The following is a 17,240-nucleotide window of genomic DNA, read 5'->3' on the forward strand; positions in this document are numbered from 1 at the left end:
ATCTGTTCTGAGTAAATTGACCGTACGCCTCTAACAGCAACTTCCAAGCCCACGACCTAGGACACGGACAGCAGATACATTGATATACCTTCACCTGAAGCTCCCCTCAAAGTCAAATCCATTCCAGAACTGTATCACCATTTCTTCACCGTCGTTGGATCAAAATTCTGGAACTCCCTTCCTAATGCACCTTTGAGTATCCCTATGGAGTGCAGTGATTCAAGAAGGTGGCTCACCACCAGTTCTAATAAGGACATCTAGAGCAATGAATGCTACCCTTGCTAGCAACCCTCGTGCCCCAACAGTAAATTACAAGAAAGAAAACTTTGGGGCCAGTAATCAGCAAGTTATTTGAAACTACCCACAATGAGGGCAGGAGATAATGGCCAGGCTCCTTGGCCCTGATGGCTACCAAGACTCCCGAGTGCCTACTTTTGGACAGCAGTTGACTGCAGCATGCAACTGCAAAGACTTTCATAGATGTACACCTTTCTAGCTTGTACCATCAAGTTTTATGGGAATAATGAGCATTTGGGTGACAGAAACTGGCACCTGTGGAACTATATGTGGTAAGGGAGTTAATGGCTCCAGTACGGCAGAGAGCAATTGGAGTGACTGAAGGAAAAAAAGATACTCAATTGTTCCAAATAATGGGAAGCACTGAAGGATCAGCACCTTCAACATCGTCCTCCCACCAAAGTGATGGATTGTGCAGATTTTTATCCTAGTGGCCCTCCTCCAGCACCATTTCTGCACCAGGAACTGTGTTATTCTTCTCATAATTAACCACATTTGTTGGATTGAACCCTTTGGAATATTAAACATTATATTAAGTGTTGAAAATTATGCACAGTAGAGGAAGTTCCTTTCAAAAGGTGGGACCGTTGAAGGATGGAGGACAGGGATATCTAAACTGATTTTGAGAACGGCAGCAAATGTCCTGACATTCTGTGGTTTCACCTTCCCCGTGCCTATGAAGATTGACCTGTCTTGCTAATCTTGGCAATTTAGATGAACACTGTGATATTATCAAAGCTGGCAGGAAAGCCTGCTTCCTTAAATACTTACTTTCTATTGAACGTCTAAAAAGCAGGCTGGTTGCCCAGTGGGTTAAACCCTGAATCAACAGTTAGATTTAGTATTATATGGAAATGAACATAGAGACAACAGAAGTAAATGTCCTAAACCTGGGGTTCAGCAAACTTTACAGGGCTGAGGGCCTGATCTGGCAAAAGTGGAAGGAAGCTTAGAGGAGTACAGAAAATACAGGATTGAATTGAAAAGGGAAATTAGGAAAGCAAAGCAAGAACACAAACAAATGGCAGTAAAATTAAGGAAATACCAGAGATTTTCAGTACATTAAGAGCAAGAAGCTGACTAGTGAAAGGGTTGGGCCTATTAGAGATGTAGATATGTGACTTCTGTGTGAGTCCAGAAGATATGGCAGAGTTGCAAATGAGTATTTTGTCACAGAGGAGAGGGATGATACAGACATTCCTGTTATAAAAGGAGGAACATGAACTATTAGATGAAGAAGCATAATTGGAGAAGTAATGAAGGGACTGACCTCCATGAATTTGGAATAGTCATCGGAGCCGGATGTCTTGCACGCTAGATTGTTAAGGGAAGTCAGGGAGGAAATAGTGGATCACTTTCCAATTCTCAATAGATATAGGCGAGGTATCAGAGGATAGTGGGGTGTGGGTGGGGTGGTTCTACAAACATTATTCCATGATTCAAACAGGGTAGGAGGGATTGGCCAAATAATTATGGCAAAATAATCAAGCAACCTACCATTTGGGGAAACATAATAATTGGTAAGTGATGACCTCTACAGCTTGGGGCAGTTGGATACAGTTTGGACAGGGTGATTAGGGATGAGGTAGGGATGATGAGACAGTGATCGATGCTCTGCATTTCACAAACTTGCTCTGATTTGGGTTTTCTTAATTGTGAAACTCAAATGCCTAAATTGAAATAATTCACCAGGACCGATAGTCCTGCTTTTGAGAATTACTTACGATTCGCTTTGCCATCCTGCTTAACCTTGAAATGTTTCCAGACACAAGATACTTTGTAGAAAGCTTCTTTGTTGTGGCATTCTTGTTTCCTGCCCAGTGAGGGTGTTACCTTCACTGCCTCTTCAGTCAGCAGCTGAATCGCAATTGGCAGAGTGACCTAAAGCTATTGATCAACTCCCTCATAGCTTCTCTCCCTGGAGAGGGATTCTTCTGATTTTATAGCACTCATGTTTGCCCAGTCCTCCTCTTTGACATCTGTGCTGATCCTTACTGCTGAGGAGAATTGCTGTGCCACAGTATGTTCAAGGCTCTGTACCTGTCCTTGTAGGCACTGTCTCCTTGCCAGTCAGAAACATCACTTCTTCGAGAAACTAACAGACGTGGCCCACCATGTTTTGCTTGACTAGAGAGGGTGAAAGAAGAGAAATGTAAATTCTTGCATCTTTTGTGCTTTTGACTTTGGAAGCTACATTGTTGATGCCTGTATCCAGATTTGAAGGAATACTTGGAGTTGCATATCTAAACCAAAATCATTTTCTGCATTCATCCTAATCAGTACAGTGGCTAGGTGGTTAGCCCTGCTGCCTCACTGCGCCAGGGACCTGGGTTTGATTCAAGCCTCGGGCAACTGTCTGTGTGGAGTTTGCACATTCTCCCTGTGTCTCTGGGGGCTTCCTCCCACAGTCCAAAGATGTGCAGGTTAGGTAGATTGGCCATGTTAAATTGCCCCTAGCATCTAGGGTGGGAAATGCAGGGGTAGGGTAGTGGGTGGATCTGTGTGGGATGCTCTTCAGTGGGCTGGCCTGGACTCAATGGGCTGAATGGCCTGCTGTCAAATTGTAGGGATTCTAAATGATCTTGCTGTTAATGAGCTTTGATGTGTGAACAAGTTTTTATGTCTGAATATATCAAACTCTAAAATTGAAATACGTTGGTTGCTTAATCTTATTTCAAAATTACTTTCACCCACATTTTTAGGGTTTCCTTCTCTCTTCTACTAACCAGTCCCCGAAACGTCTGTGCTGCTCACAAACCCTCAGCTTGAAGATATTGCTATCAGCAACATCTCCTTTTTTGGGTGCAAGGATAGTGGACTGCAGTCCTGAGCTAATTAATTCTGGGCTTTAATCCCTTTCCTTCTTCAATTCAGTGTGTATTCAAATGCCAGGTTTTCCCTTTCACTGTCATGCTGATGTGCTCACGCTTGCTTTCTCTTGCCTGTGCTTTTATTCTCTCTCCTGCTCATGGACTTTTGCCCACGCGTTCTGTCAAACCTGCTGTTTCTCACTGGTCAGAGATAATGGGAACTGCAGATGCTGGAGAATCCAAGATAACAAAGTGTGGAGCTGGATGAACACAGTAGGCCAAGCAGCATGTCAGGAGCACAAAAGCTAACATTTTGGGCCTAGACCCTTCATCAGAGAGGGGGATGGGGAAAGGGTTCTGGAATAAATAGGTCCGCCTCCCCCTCTCTCCCTATTTATTCCAGAACCCTCTCCCCATCCCCCTCTCTGAAGGGTCTAGGCCCGAAACGTCAGCTTTTGTGCTCCTGAGATGCTGCTAGGCCTGCTGTGTTCATCCAGCTCCACACTTTGTTACCCTGTTTCTCACTGGTACTGTCTTTTGTGTGTACTCTCTCTCACTGGCGTTTTCACTCCCTTGTGTTCTCTCACTCTTTTGTGCCTTCTCTTTTTATTCACTTAAATTTCACGTTTCAAAATAAAAAGGCAAAAACAGCAAACTGGGATCAGAGTCGCACTTCAGAAAGTTCATTGCAATCCTGTATCTATGCCACAAGCATTGAGTGAGGCCACAGCACCACCTTGGGGCAACTGGTAGAAACCTTGTGCAAATTGGATTTAAGATTACCACAAGCGTATTGAGAGTGCAATAGATAGTTTGCTTTGTACTGCTGTCCCACCTTACTCTGACTCACTCACAGATGCAGAATGTAGGGAATCAAGTATATTCATCAAAAGCATTTCTCTTGGTTTCTGACCAGGTCTTTTTTAAGCTGTACTTTAGAGAAAGTCTTTTTCTGGAATTTTGGGAACATTTTGGACCATTTATGCTACGTTTTAACCAATCGGTGCAACTATAGTTCACTATTTGCATGTTATGGGTAGACGATGATTTACGTTTTACACTTAGAGTTACCATTTCTTATTCATTAAAGCCTGGGGCGTTTTTGACGAGAACATCTGTCAACTTTCCTTTACCAAGAGAAAGGAGTCACAATAAATAGACCTCAGACAGATGACTGTCCTTTCTACTGAGTCTTGACCTTTACAAAATCATGCAGCCCACCCTACCACCTCGCAAACAGTTTTTATGCCCTAACACTGTACTAGTGCAAAAAGTCTCAACACCATCTGCTAACATTTGCACAAGGATGAGAAGAGAAGCATTCTCACTGACTAAGAGAACTGGTTTTACCCTTCACCTCTTCAGCATGAGGGAGGTTGTGAGAAATATTTAATAAAACGTATCAATAGATCTCCCTTGTAAAAAAGTTTAACTCTACATTTTAATGTTATTTTTGCCTGAGCAGTTTTGATTAGGGGTTACAAACAATCCAATTGGAAATCCAATTTGCCTCTTGCACCAGTGCCAAACTATTGCAATAATCCTTTAATCCTTTTCATATCTAACAAGACCTCTGCCATGTCTTATTAATCCACATGCACAAACACAGGTTCACAGAGGCACACATGCAAAATTGAAGGCTCTTAGTATAATGCTGCATCTCTCCTGCTGTAGCATCAGTAGAGGTGAAATAACAGGGACTAATTTGGAGAAAATAGAAAGTGTGACGGAGGTGGAGTAACATCAGTGACTGGGCGAGTGATAAATCTGTGGGTGATTCAAGTGCATTCTAATTTAGCTCCCCTACACAGGTAGGTTGCAGCTCCTTCCATCTGTGGTGCTGACAATACGAGCAACATAATCCATCTCACTCATTTTTCATCAGGATTTGGGACAGCAGCTCCTCCTGATGTCCCCAGCCAAAGTGTATATCTGTAATGATTCAGCTTTTCCAATACAAACCTCAAAATATCATGAGCATTATCATGTATCATTGAACGTATCATGTCCTTAAAATAATCAGTCATTCTGTAAGCCAAGGCAAGGTGATGGGGAATGGCTGAGTACAGCTTTGACCCAGCATCATTCTGCATCAGATACTTCCACAAAGCCCAAATAGCCATCCATTTCTTACAAGTGTCCTGTTGACACTGTGACTGCGTCTGAGCTAACATTTAATCCCCGAGAGCCTTGCTTTACGGCTACCCACTAGCAAGGCAGACAAGCCTCACTGCACTTTGAAAATGTAAACAAACTCCTTCCTTTGTTTTTGAATGCTCATGAGCTGACAACTTGGACACTCCACCTGCAACCCAACTAGATGGGCCTGAAACCAGCCAAGGCTCTTGAGTGTCATCCGGTGACCCCGTAGTATATGTAGGTTATTAGATCAGGATGAGCCAACATGTTCTTTACAGTTGAATCACTAACCAAACGTGGCCTGTCAGTTGATGAAAGTGGTCTCTTGAATAAACAAGCAGCTCATGAGCCCTGTCTGTGGAAATTGTTTCAGCCATAGGGTTATACAGCACAGAAGCAGACCATTTGGTCTAACTCGTCTGTGCCGACCTGGTATCCTAAACTCAATTAGTCCCATTTGCCTGTATTTGGCCCATATCCCTCTAAATCATTCCTATTCATGTACTCATCCAGATGCTTTTTAAATGTTGAAATTGCACCCACCTCTACCACTTCCTCATTCCACACATGCATCGCCCTCTGTGTCAAAAAGTTGCAGCTAACATCGCTTTTAAATATTTCACCACTCACTTTAAACCTATACCCTCTGACTTTGGACTTCCCTACCTTTGAAAAAAGACCTTGGCTTTCACCTTATCTACAGTCCTCATTATTTTATGCATCTCTATAAGGTAACCTCTCAGCCCCCGAAGGTCAGTATCTTTTGGAGGGGAAGAAATAAACTGGGAACTTGGGAGAAATTGTGGTCCAAGTGAATTTCTGCAAAGTCTGCTTGCTTAACCTTTTCCATGTAAACATTGAGCTGACTGCACAGACATTAAGAAGATGGAAGAAGCTGCAACCTACCTGTGTAGGGAAGCTAGATTAGAATGCACTTGAATCACCCACGGATTTATCACACGCCAGTCACTGACGTTACTCATGTATCTTTGTGTTTTCCTGCAATTCCAGAAATTACAGAACATAATGAAAGAGTTAAGGAATGGATGGACAGATGGGAGTGGGACTTCACACACAGTGACAGGAAAACCTATATGGTAGAAGCAAGAATGCAGCATGTATGTTGTATAGGAGAACGCTTGAGGAAGCTGGAAAGAGATCTAGAATCTCTGATGGAGAAGTTTTGAGACTGTTCTGTTTACTATTAAGAAATAGTAAATTAACTAAATAAGATATGGGGATGCACAGGAGACGGTGCGACTGTTGAGCCTAAGAAGCTGATCTTGAAGCTGTATCTGGTCTTGGAGGAACTTAGGGAATACAGCAAACAAATTTGCCTCCATATTATAAGAAAGCTGCATATTTACTTGAAGGGGGTTCAAAGAAAGGCTGCAAAGTGTGATTTTGAACTCAGCCATCTGAGTTCTGTGGAAAGGCATTTCATTCAGAGATTTGACTCTGAAGTGAGGTAGGGTTTGATGAGTGTCTTGGATGTGGAAAAGTTTCAAAAGCAATGTTGTGTAGGTTACAGTCTGAGCTGGACAGTTTAAACCATGATGGTGTAAAAGGAAAATTGAGGAATTTAGCATTGGTTTTCACAAAGAGTGAGATAGAATTTTAAAAACAAACAGAATAGTGGAACAGTTTTGTTTTTAAAGGACCAGTTTGATTTTTGTTAGGCAAGGAAATGCATCTTTGTTATTTTCATAAATTTCAGTCAGGAAACTGGTTGTTTGAAAGAGCCGGTGAGATGGATATATGATCCCATCTCTAAACCTTCACCAGTTCTGTATTATATAAAAGGGCCTTCTCTGCCTTTGATGGATGACCTTTACCAAATCCAAAATCAGACTACTGACATAACAGATAAAAAAAGAAATAATGGAAATACTCTAGCTCGGGTTGCATCTGTGGAGCAAGAAATGGAATTTCAGGACAGTGAACCTTTGTCAGGACTTCCGGCAGATGCTGACAATCTGAAATGATTTTGCTTTTGTGTTTGTGCTCTTGGAGTCAGGAAGTGTAGAGTTCAAAGCAGGGCTATGCTGGGCTCACCCTAGGGATTTAAATACTAACTTATAAATGAGTAAGTTCATGTCAGGGGCGGGGAGAGGTGAGGAGACAATTAGCTCAGTTTGCGACAGTCAGTGTCTGCTGCAGATTAAGGCCAAAAGTGTGGGGTTTGATCCCCATTTCAGTTGAGGTAGACTTAGAGATTGCCTTATCTCATAATTGACAGTATAATCCATGATCAAGTAATCTAGAATACTATCTGGAGAAGAAGTGGTTTGATGCAAACATTATTAACCAATAAGCTCTATGTTACAAAGTGCATCTGCTAGCTTCAACATTAGAACTTTGAAGCTCAGTTACTGTTTTGGGGCAATTGCCACAAACGTTTCTTGGACTGAACTGCTTGCTGTGGCTGAAGTATTCGTCACTTGGAGCCAAAGATGTTCGTTAGTCAAGTGATTGGTTTCATCGTTAAAGCTGGAAACCTGGGCCCACAAATACATTTTTGTGCTTTGATCATTGGCTTGTTGTGTCTTTGCATGTCATCCATGATTTTCTTTTGCCTTTGTTCTGTGCTCGGCTGTATGTTGCTACAGGAACCAGCTTCAGGAATCGACACCAGTGGAAAACTGACGTCAAGCCCTGAGTACCAGCTCAGTAGGACTGCATGGGCCTCTGCTAGCATGCGCTCTGCTAATGGGATGTCCTCTGATCACCTCAGCACGAGGGACAGCAGCTTGACACGTAGCTCAGAGATGACAGCATCTTTCAGGCAAACGTCTTCCATGACAACATCAATGTTCTCTCCAGCTACTTCTCTGACCTCAAGCCTTTCACCTCAAAGAGGGGTCAGCACTTCTCGGGCATCAGGAAGGGTTTATGATGTAACTGGTATTAAAGGTACAACGTCTAGCTCTGGCCATCGGAGGCAGTACAACAGCCCTCTGGGCCTGTATTCTAGAGAGACAATTGATGAAATGGTCAGGGCAACAGCCCAGAAGGATGACAGGCGAGACAGAGTCTCTGCAGGTGGATTCCTCCAAGGGTAAGCATCAAAACTGCAATTGAGCACTCGGTGGATAGTTTGCCACATGCCTGCTATGTTTATGGCTTTAAGCGGACTTAATTTTTAAAGCACTCCATATATAGTCCTTCATTAAGCAACCTGGTGAGCAGTTTCTAACTCTCAGCTCCTTGTCCAGTAGTTTGCCTCCAGTTATATTTGTTTGAATGGCTTTTAAGTGATTGCCCAACAACAGCAAAATCTCGTAGAATCTGGTACAATTGCCTTTGCTACCCATAGCACACAGTTCCGATGTATAGGAACTTCTGCCCAACATTTCAAAGAACACTGGAGAGTGCTAAAGCAGCCAGCCACAGTCATAAAATGACAAAAGCTCAGGAAGAAGCAGCCATTCAATGCCTCAAGCCTGTTCTGCCATTCAATTACATCATTGCTGATCTGTACCTTAACTGTATCAAACCTTGGTTAATACCAGTGAGAAAGACTGGTGACAGGGGTTGAGTGTAGGTTTCCAAGTGGGTGATGGGCCATTGGATTCTGGAGTTTATTGTACTTGGTTAACAGACTGGGTTACAGAACCAGTGTCACCTCCTCAGGAAGGGCTTATCCAAGAGGAGGGAGCACACAGTAGTTTGAGGCTCTGACCACCGACCCTCATATGTTTATACAGGTAATAATAAAAGTGCAAATGGACAGCAGGTTCCAGTTCGTAACTGTTTGGAATTATCTTGATGTTGCAATGTGTTTGCATCACATGCAGTTAAGTTGAATTTCCCCTTGGTCCCTGAGGCAGTTTTAAGACTTGTTTCCATCATTTTGTAAATGGATGCCCACCCCAACTTCTTGTGAAACCTGGAGGTAATAAGATGACAGTGCTGACAGTCAGACTATTCACTGGAGTTGTGCTGTGAACCTTAGGCTCCTTCACTTAATGCAAATGAAATCTGAATGTTACATTGATGCAAAGTCAGAGAGGCTGGTACAGATACGACAACACCTCTGTGAATGTATCTTAATCTAGAATTAGTGGTGTTATGATTACACTATCAGACCAGTAATCAGCAGCCTGGACTGTAATACAGAAATTGGGAGCCCAAATCCCACCATGACAATTCGAGAATTTGTATACAGTCGTGGAAAAACTCTGCATGTAATAAGCTAGCATGAGTGAAAGTGATGATGAAGCTATTAGATTGTCACTAAGACCCAAATGAAAGCCTGTGTCCTTCCCCAGTGTGGTCTGTTTTTGATTCCAGGCTACCACCCGTATGGCTGACTCTTAATTGCTCTCTTTGCCAAGTGAGCCACCCTCTACAGAAGTTCAAGAAGGCCGATTGTACTGTTTTGAGAGGAGCTTCATTAAGGTCAATTTAATGCCAGTAATTACTCATTCCTGATTTCCCAGAAGCCAGTTAAGACCACATTGCTATGTGTCTGGAGTCACATATGGGCCAGATTAGGCAAGGACGACAGATTTCCTTCTCTAACAGACATTAGTGAATTGGATGGGTTTTTATGACATTTGACAGTGATTAAATTTGAGATGGTTGTCCATTGGCTGATGTTTTATTCCAGGTTTTTATTGAATTTAAAGTTCACCACCTGCTGTGGTGGGATTTCAAGCAATGTCCTCCGATCATTAGCTTGAGGCTGTGGATTACTAGTCCTGTGGCATTATCACTACAAGATGGTGACTGGGTCAGACAGGCTCAGGTGGTGTGGAAGCAGCCTTAGAGAGACTTGGGGAAGACAGAAGGAAAGATGGGGATCCTGGTTGTGCCCAGAAGGAGAGAGATCATGACAGTGTTGAGAGACTTCAGGTAGCAACAGATGATCTTGATAATGGAAGAGGAATTGGATGATTTGTAGAGCTTTTTTTTAATTCATTGATGGGATGTCAGCATCACTGGCTAGGACAGTATTTGTTGTCCATCCCTAATTGCCCAGGGCCAGTTAAGACTCAACCACGGTAGATAAACAGGAGATTGGAAGAACACAACAAGCCTAGCAGCCTCTGGAGGAAAGGAGCAGTCAACATATTGGGTATTACCCTTCTTCAGGACTGGATGCGGGGCTAGGGGGAGCTGCAGATAAGGAGGAGGGAGCAGCGGCGGCTAAATGGTGGTGACAGGTGGACACTGGTGGTAGGTGCGACCTGGTTGGTTGATGGGAAGGCTGAATCCGGTTGGTGGCTGGAAGGGAAGGTCAGAAGGTGGAATGAAAGGGAAGAGGTGGGACTGCATGGGGTGCTGGAGGATGGGTGGAAGGTTATTTGAAATTGGAGAACTCAGTGTTGAGTCTTCCAAACTGTAAGGTGCCCAAGTGGAAGATAAGTCGTTTCTCTTCAAATTTGCGTTCCAAGTCACTGCGACACTGGAGGAGGCTGAGGACAGACATGTCGGAGGGGGAGAGGGGCGGGGAGTTGAAATGGGCGGTGACCAGGAGGTTAGGTTGGCCATTATGTGCCAAGCAGAGATGCTTAGTGAAACGGTCACCAAGTCTACATTTCGTCCCACTGACGTTGAGAAGACCGCATTGGGAGCACTGGATACAATAGACGAGGGCTGTTTAAGGCCCTGGATGGAGGTGAGGGAGGTGGTATGTGGGTAGGTGTTGCATCTTTTACAGTTTCAGGAGAAGGTACTGGGTGGGTCAGTGTGGTTGGTGGGGAGTGTGGTGCGAACTAAGGAGTGGTGAAGGGAATGGTCCTAGCAGAAGCCAGAGAGGTTTGGTGAGTGAAGATGTTCTTGGTGGTGGGGTCTAATTGGATTGGTGGAAATGTTTGAAGATGATATGTTGGATGCAGAGGCTGGTGGAGTGGAAAATGAGGACAAGGGGGACCCTTCATTTGTTATGTTTGGGTAAGTGGTTAACAGCTGTGGGGCAGGGAATGGAGGAGGCATGGTGGAGGGCTGTCTGGATGACAGAGTGGGGAAAAAGGCGGACATCTGGGATGCTTGGGAGTGGAACATCGAGTCAGAGCAGAGGCAATGGAGATGGAGGAATTGGGAAAACGGGATAGAGTTTTTTTACAGGATACAGGGTGGGAGGAGGGGTAATCTAGGTACCATGTGAGTCATGGGTTTATTGTAAATGTCAGTCCATAAACTGTCACCAGAAATGGAGAGGTCAAGAAAGAGGAGGGAGGTGTCTGAGATAGACCAAGTGAATCAGACAGCAGGGTGGAAGTTGTCAGTGAAGTCGATAAACTGCTCCAGTTCAGCCTGATACAGAATACAGCACTGATGCAGTCATCGATGTAATGGCGGAAGAGTTGGGGAACAGTTCTGGTGTACGCACTGAAGAGGGACTGTTCAACATAACCTACAAACAGGCAGGCGTGGCTGGGGCCCATGCAAGTGCCCATGGCAACCCCATGGATTTGGAGAAAGTGGAAAGAATTGAAGGAAAAGTTATTGAGGATGAGGGTTTTGTTTGGCGAGGTGGAGAACGGTATTGGTGGGGGGGAGGGGGGGGTGGTGTGGGTGGTACTAGAAGGGTCTGTTGGAGAAGAAAAGACTGAGGTCCTGCAGGCCGTCCTTGGGGTATGGACGTGTATAGGGATTGAACATCCATAGTAAAGATGAATTGCTGGGAGCCAGGGAACTGGAAGTTACCAAAGAGGTGGAGGGTGTGGTTTGTGACCTGGATATAAGTGGGGAGTGTCTGGACAAAGGGGGAGAGAATAGAGTCGAGGTAGGAAGAGATGAGTTCAGTGGAGCAAGAATATGTGGAGGCGATGGGTCGGCTGGGCAGTTGGGCTTGTGGATCTTGGGGAACAGGTAGAACCAGATAGTGTGGGGCTGGGGGTGTCTATAAGGCTGGAGGTGGTGGAGGGGAGGTCACCGGAAGCAATGAGATCATGAACAGTGAGGGAGACAGTAGCTTGATGGGCTATGGTGGGGTAGTAGTCAAGGGGGAGGTAGGACGTGGTGGCGGAGAGTTGGCATTTGGCCTCTGCAACACAGGGGTCCGTCCTCCAGATTACCACTGCCCTGCCTTTGTTGGAGGGTTTGATAGTGAAACAGGGATTGGGGTGGAGCGCTGCTCATTCAGTGGGGGAGAGGTTGGACTGGGTGAGGGAGGTTGGAGAAATTGAGGCAGTCGATGTCGCGTTGGCAGTTAGCAATAAAGAGGTCTGGGGTTGGTGAGAAGCTGGCAGGGGGTGTCGGAGAGGAGGAAGAAATTTGGAGGTGGGAGAAGGGATCCCCAGAGGGTGGTTATGAGTCTTTATCAAAGAAGAAGTCAACCACATTGCTGCAGACCTGGAGTCACATGTAGGCCAGACCAGATGAAAATGGCAGTTTCATTTCCTGAAGGATATTAATGGACCAGATGAGTTTTCCCAATAATTAACAAAGGATTTGTGGTCATCATGAGTTTCTTATTTCTGAATTTTTGGTGAATTCAAGTTCCACCATCTTTCATAGCAAGATTTGAACTTGGTTCTGAATTCGGGCTCCCAGAAGACTAACTGGGTCTGTGCATTAACGGTCAAGCAATAATACCACCAGGCCATCACCTCCCTTTAAAGTGCACAATACAGTGAGAGCCCAGGTCTGGCTGGATTCCAATTCCAGCCTTTTTTATATGCACTCACAAGATGTGGGCATCACCGGCTGGTCAGCATATATTGCTCATGTCTAGTTACCCTTGGGATGGTGGTCATGAGCTACCAACATTCACCACTGCAGCCCATGCGCAGTGCATCTACACACGATGCCATTGGGGAGAGAGTTCCAGTGTTTGCATGACCGACAGTGAAGGAACTGCGATATACTTCTGAGTTAGGATGGTGAGTACCTTGGAGAGGAACTCGCACTGGTGTTCTCATGTATCTGCTGCCCTTGGTCAATTTCTGCAGTGCATCTTGAGTTTCGATGTTGGAGGGTGTGGATGTTTTAGGACATGGTGTCAGTCAGTCGGCTGCTTTTTCCTAAATGATGTCAAGCTTCTTGAGTGTTAGGAGAGCTGCACTCATCGAAGTAAATGGGGGTAACTTGGGTGAGTATTCTATCACACTGGTGCCTTGTTGGTGGGGAGGCTTTGGGGAATCAGGAGGTGAGTTACTAGCTGAAGTATTCAATGTAATTGACTGCCTAGATGATTGTACATTAGTGTTTTGTTATGTTTGTAATCCTGTACTCAGCAGACTGCACTTGAGGTCATACAATTTCTTTTATAGTTGTATCACAATTTACTGGTGAACTTATTTGTGTGAATGTTTTAAGGGTTTATTACGTCAGTGTGAATTATGTTATATGAGCAAATTCAGAGCTTCACAGAAATAGAGTACGTCTAATTAAGGAATACAGCAAACAGTCTGCAAATAGCAAATTCCAACTTAACAGCACTACCCTCTTGTTATGATCAAAAAGATTTTTGGTCTTGCCACAACCACAGGCCAGTTGCAGCCTCTCCTGCACGCTGTGTTGTTTCTTGCACACTGTTGGGAAGAATTTCAACATCCACAATGGATGGGGTAGGGAGTAAAGTTTTGAAGATCGCAAGCCTGCATCCAATGCAACCACTTGCAGTTATTAGGTCTTGATGCAACTGCAAACTGTTCCAAACCTACATTGTGTAAACAAGGCCAATGAGGCTGCATGTCTAAAATTATCATGGACTTTTACATTTAATGGCCGTACATAGGCTTTCCAGGGCTTGGGAAAACAAACAGCTAAAGAGAAGCCAGAAATGCTCAGACATCAGCTGAGTGCCTTTTCAGCAGCCCTTGAGGAGTAGGAGCGTTTGGTCTGACACTCAAACTAATCTGAACTTGTAACTCCCCAGCACCCCTGGCTGATCTGCCCACTCACGAGCTCTCCATCATCACTCCTCTCCGTTTCAACCAGCTCAGTCCTCCTGCTCAGCCTATCAGTTTGGCTGGGTCAGAGCAGAGGCAAGACAATGCATTTGAGATTCTGCCGTCAAGTGCAGAGCACCTGCATTTCTGTATTACCCAAACACTACCATCCTCCCGATTACCTCTCCTTAGTGATCATATGTGGGCATCTCAGGAGGAGATCTAGAGAGATATTGTCCTCCATTTGGAGAAACATAATTTTGAAAATGATCACTTGAGAATTGAGGAATCTTACAGTGCTGCAATGTGATAGTGGCTCATGAAGATGGAAGTCTTACTTTTCGTTCTAGGATCTGTTGCCACTTTCTTAAGTATGGTCACCCTATCTCTCTGCAAAGGTTGTGCCTACTAAGCATCTCCACATTTTATTTCCAATTAGGGCAGTGCTCCAAATAGCTGCGAGTGTAACCAGAACTGAGGCTGGGAAACAGTTTCGTTCAGAGTGACATCAATACATATAAAACATTTCAGTTTTCCCAGTCCAGCAGAGAAACATTCAAAGATGTTAAGGGTGCGGTGAAAAGGACAAATTAAGTTAGGATTCTGAGACATAAATAAAGCAAGAGCACAGGTAGCTGTGGAAGAAGCAACTGAATCCAGATCGCACACAATTTTGTGAATAATTGTTAGCAATTCCTCTAGAGTAACTAGTGTTTTTCTTTAAAATATTGTTCTGGAAAGTGCCACATATAGTGATGAAAATCAAATATCTATGATTTCTGACTATTTCCCTGCTGCTAACTATTTGAGTATGTATGACATATCAAGAGATGGAGAGAGATAACAGAAGGAAGTCCATTCTTTCAGAGTTAATGGTCTATTTTTAGCAAGTTTTCATTGTAATTGCTGTTTTTGAGATGTCAAACAAGAAAAAGCCTGAAAATCTCAGTGAGCCTGGAGAAGATGGTGAGCTGCCATGAGGCGGTAGAGAACCTGGAGCTTCTGGGATGGCCAGGTTGAAGTACTCCAGCAATGTAATTTTCAGCTGAGCAGACTCCGTTGTCATAACAAACATAGAAAGTGCTGAAGAAATTCAGCAGGTCCAGCAGCACCTGTGGAGACAGAGAAATAGGGTTAACTATTCAAGACTTTCAGTTGTTATACCCTGGCACAGACTGATTGTATTGCTAATCATTCTCCCTCAGTTGTTGAATGGTGTTGTTGTTGTACCATGAGAGTGCTTGATCTGGGGGTGTATAATTGCTGCTGAATCTTATCTACTGTTTACTCATTGGATGCTAAAAGTGATGGGAGTTGGGGCTTTTATCATTCAACCTGGTAATTTTGGCGTTGGTAACACTATGCATGTGGACCCCACTACCAGTGGGCTTCTCTTGGGGATGAAATCAAGCATTTGTTAAATGCAGCATTGAATTTGTGACACAGACTGAGACTCCCCTCCCGATGATCTGAACTTCACTGGATTTGATGGGTCCATTAGCTCTTTCATGAGTGGATGTAGAGCTTTTTCCCCAAGTGGGTGCTAATACAGTCAAAATATCATATCCGAGTGGCCTCCAGAACTAAGGGTTGTTTAAGTGCTAATAAAGGAACTAAATTTGGTCTGAACCATGACTGTTACATTGTCACTGAAACAATGCCATTTTCATCCTTGGTTCTCAAAAGGCAAGTCCTGAATGTTTCATTAGAAACAAGGCTATCAGTTTGCAACTAAGGGTCAGAACAGGTACCTGGTGTGTTGGGTATGGTACGTACCTCAGTCCTCCCTGGTTCTCTGGAGAGATTCAGTGCTCTTTGGTGTATGTATTGTTAGTCTGCCCATTGGCATTTGATAACTGGCAATTTTGCAGAGTCTAGAGAGACTTTGAGCTTTCCCAGGGCTGAACGCAGACCTATTAGAGCAGCCTTACACAAAAAGGCACACCATTTAATCCTGCAGAATATATTATTCACTGAATTCTGGATGTTTGCCTGGAGGTGGATATGCTTCCCTCTGTAGTGATGGAGATGGGGAAACCCATTCCTCAGCAACAACTGGATTGTTCTGGAGTGTGACGTGATGCAGTTTGATTTGAAAACTAAACTATCTTTTTAATTCTTTCCTCCCACAGATCGTCAACACTACATCCAAGTTAGTGGACTGCCATGTGGTGGTAGCGTGCGTGGCATGATGTGATCTGTTAAAGGGCAGCATGAAGGGCACGGTGTTGCTCTGCCCTGCTGTGTTTGCTCTTTTGCGGGCATTGCTGTGCAGCATGTATGCAATTTCAAGCTATTTTCTCAGAGACTGAAGCTCAAACTGCTTTGCACAGTTGTTGCAGTGATGTAGCATTTCCTTTCCTCCCACTGCATAGAATCAATCAAACTTGTCCCACCCCTACCTGCCCCATCTGAAAAATGAAAATTTGAATCTGTTTTCTCGTCGGATTTCCTGAGCTCTAAGCATCAGAATTAATATTTCCAAAATCTACTGTTCCAACTTTCAGAATCATTCCATTGGGATTGCTTTTAACATCACAAGGTGCAAGATCATCGTCAAATAGAACTTGACACATAACCAAAACAGGAGATTTCAGTCTGGGTGCCATAAAGCTTGCTTGAATGGAATTGGGTTTTAAGGAGGTTCCACAAGAATCATCAAGGTAGACTGATTTAGGGTTGGATTTCCAGGGCCATAGTTGGAGACAGAGGACACAAGTTAGTGAAATGCACAGTTCCCAGAGGGCTGTAAGGCTGGAGAAAGCAACAAATACTGGAAGGATTCTAAATAATTGTGCAGGGGAAATATTAAAATGCAGACATTAGTGGACTGGGAGCCACTGTAGGCTCAGGAATAATGGATGTGTGGTATGTGGAGAGCTGAATTTTGGAATTTGTAAGGTTTTGTTGCAAGAGCAGAAAGAATAGAGTGGCAGGAAAGAAAGAAAAATATTAGTGAGCAGGAAGGAACAAGCTTGAGAAAAATGAAGGGAAGATGTGATCCAAGAGACAGTGGGTTCATAGACCCATGGCTCACACATGTAACGATATACACGCATGTGTACATCTCTGTCAGTACGGGGACTGACAGAGATGTAGGCACATAAATAAGCAGAGAGAGAAAAAATGAGAAACATCAAAATACACAACA

The 17,240-nt window shown here is 44.0% G+C and overlaps 1 protein-coding gene across 9 annotated transcripts in view; it reads left to right on the top strand.

Annotated features, from left to right (window-relative positions):
• LOC125467438 (PDZ and LIM domain protein 7) overlaps positions 1 to 17,240 on the top strand; it is a 207,567-nt gene that overhangs the window by 74,293 nt on the left and 116,034 nt on the right. For 6 of the 9 annotated variants that reach the window (XM_059640251.1, XM_059640250.1, XM_059640252.1 and 3 more), the window contains exon 5: positions 7,856 to 8,304. In XM_059640251.1, the coding sequence (XP_059496234.1) occupies positions 7,856 to 8,304 (449 nt within the window). Of the gene's footprint in view, positions 1 to 7,855; positions 8,305 to 16,221; positions 16,242 to 17,240 lie in introns of all 9 variants that reach the window. The other 3 variants (XM_059640255.1, XM_059640254.1, XM_059640258.1) reach the window with 1 other exon arrangement.

This window comes from Stegostoma tigrinum, chromosome 37 (assembly GCF_030684315.1).
Source record: "Stegostoma tigrinum isolate sSteTig4 chromosome 37, sSteTig4.hap1, whole genome shotgun sequence".
Taxonomy (NCBI): Eukaryota; Metazoa; Chordata; class Chondrichthyes; order Orectolobiformes; family Stegostomatidae; genus Stegostoma; species Stegostoma tigrinum.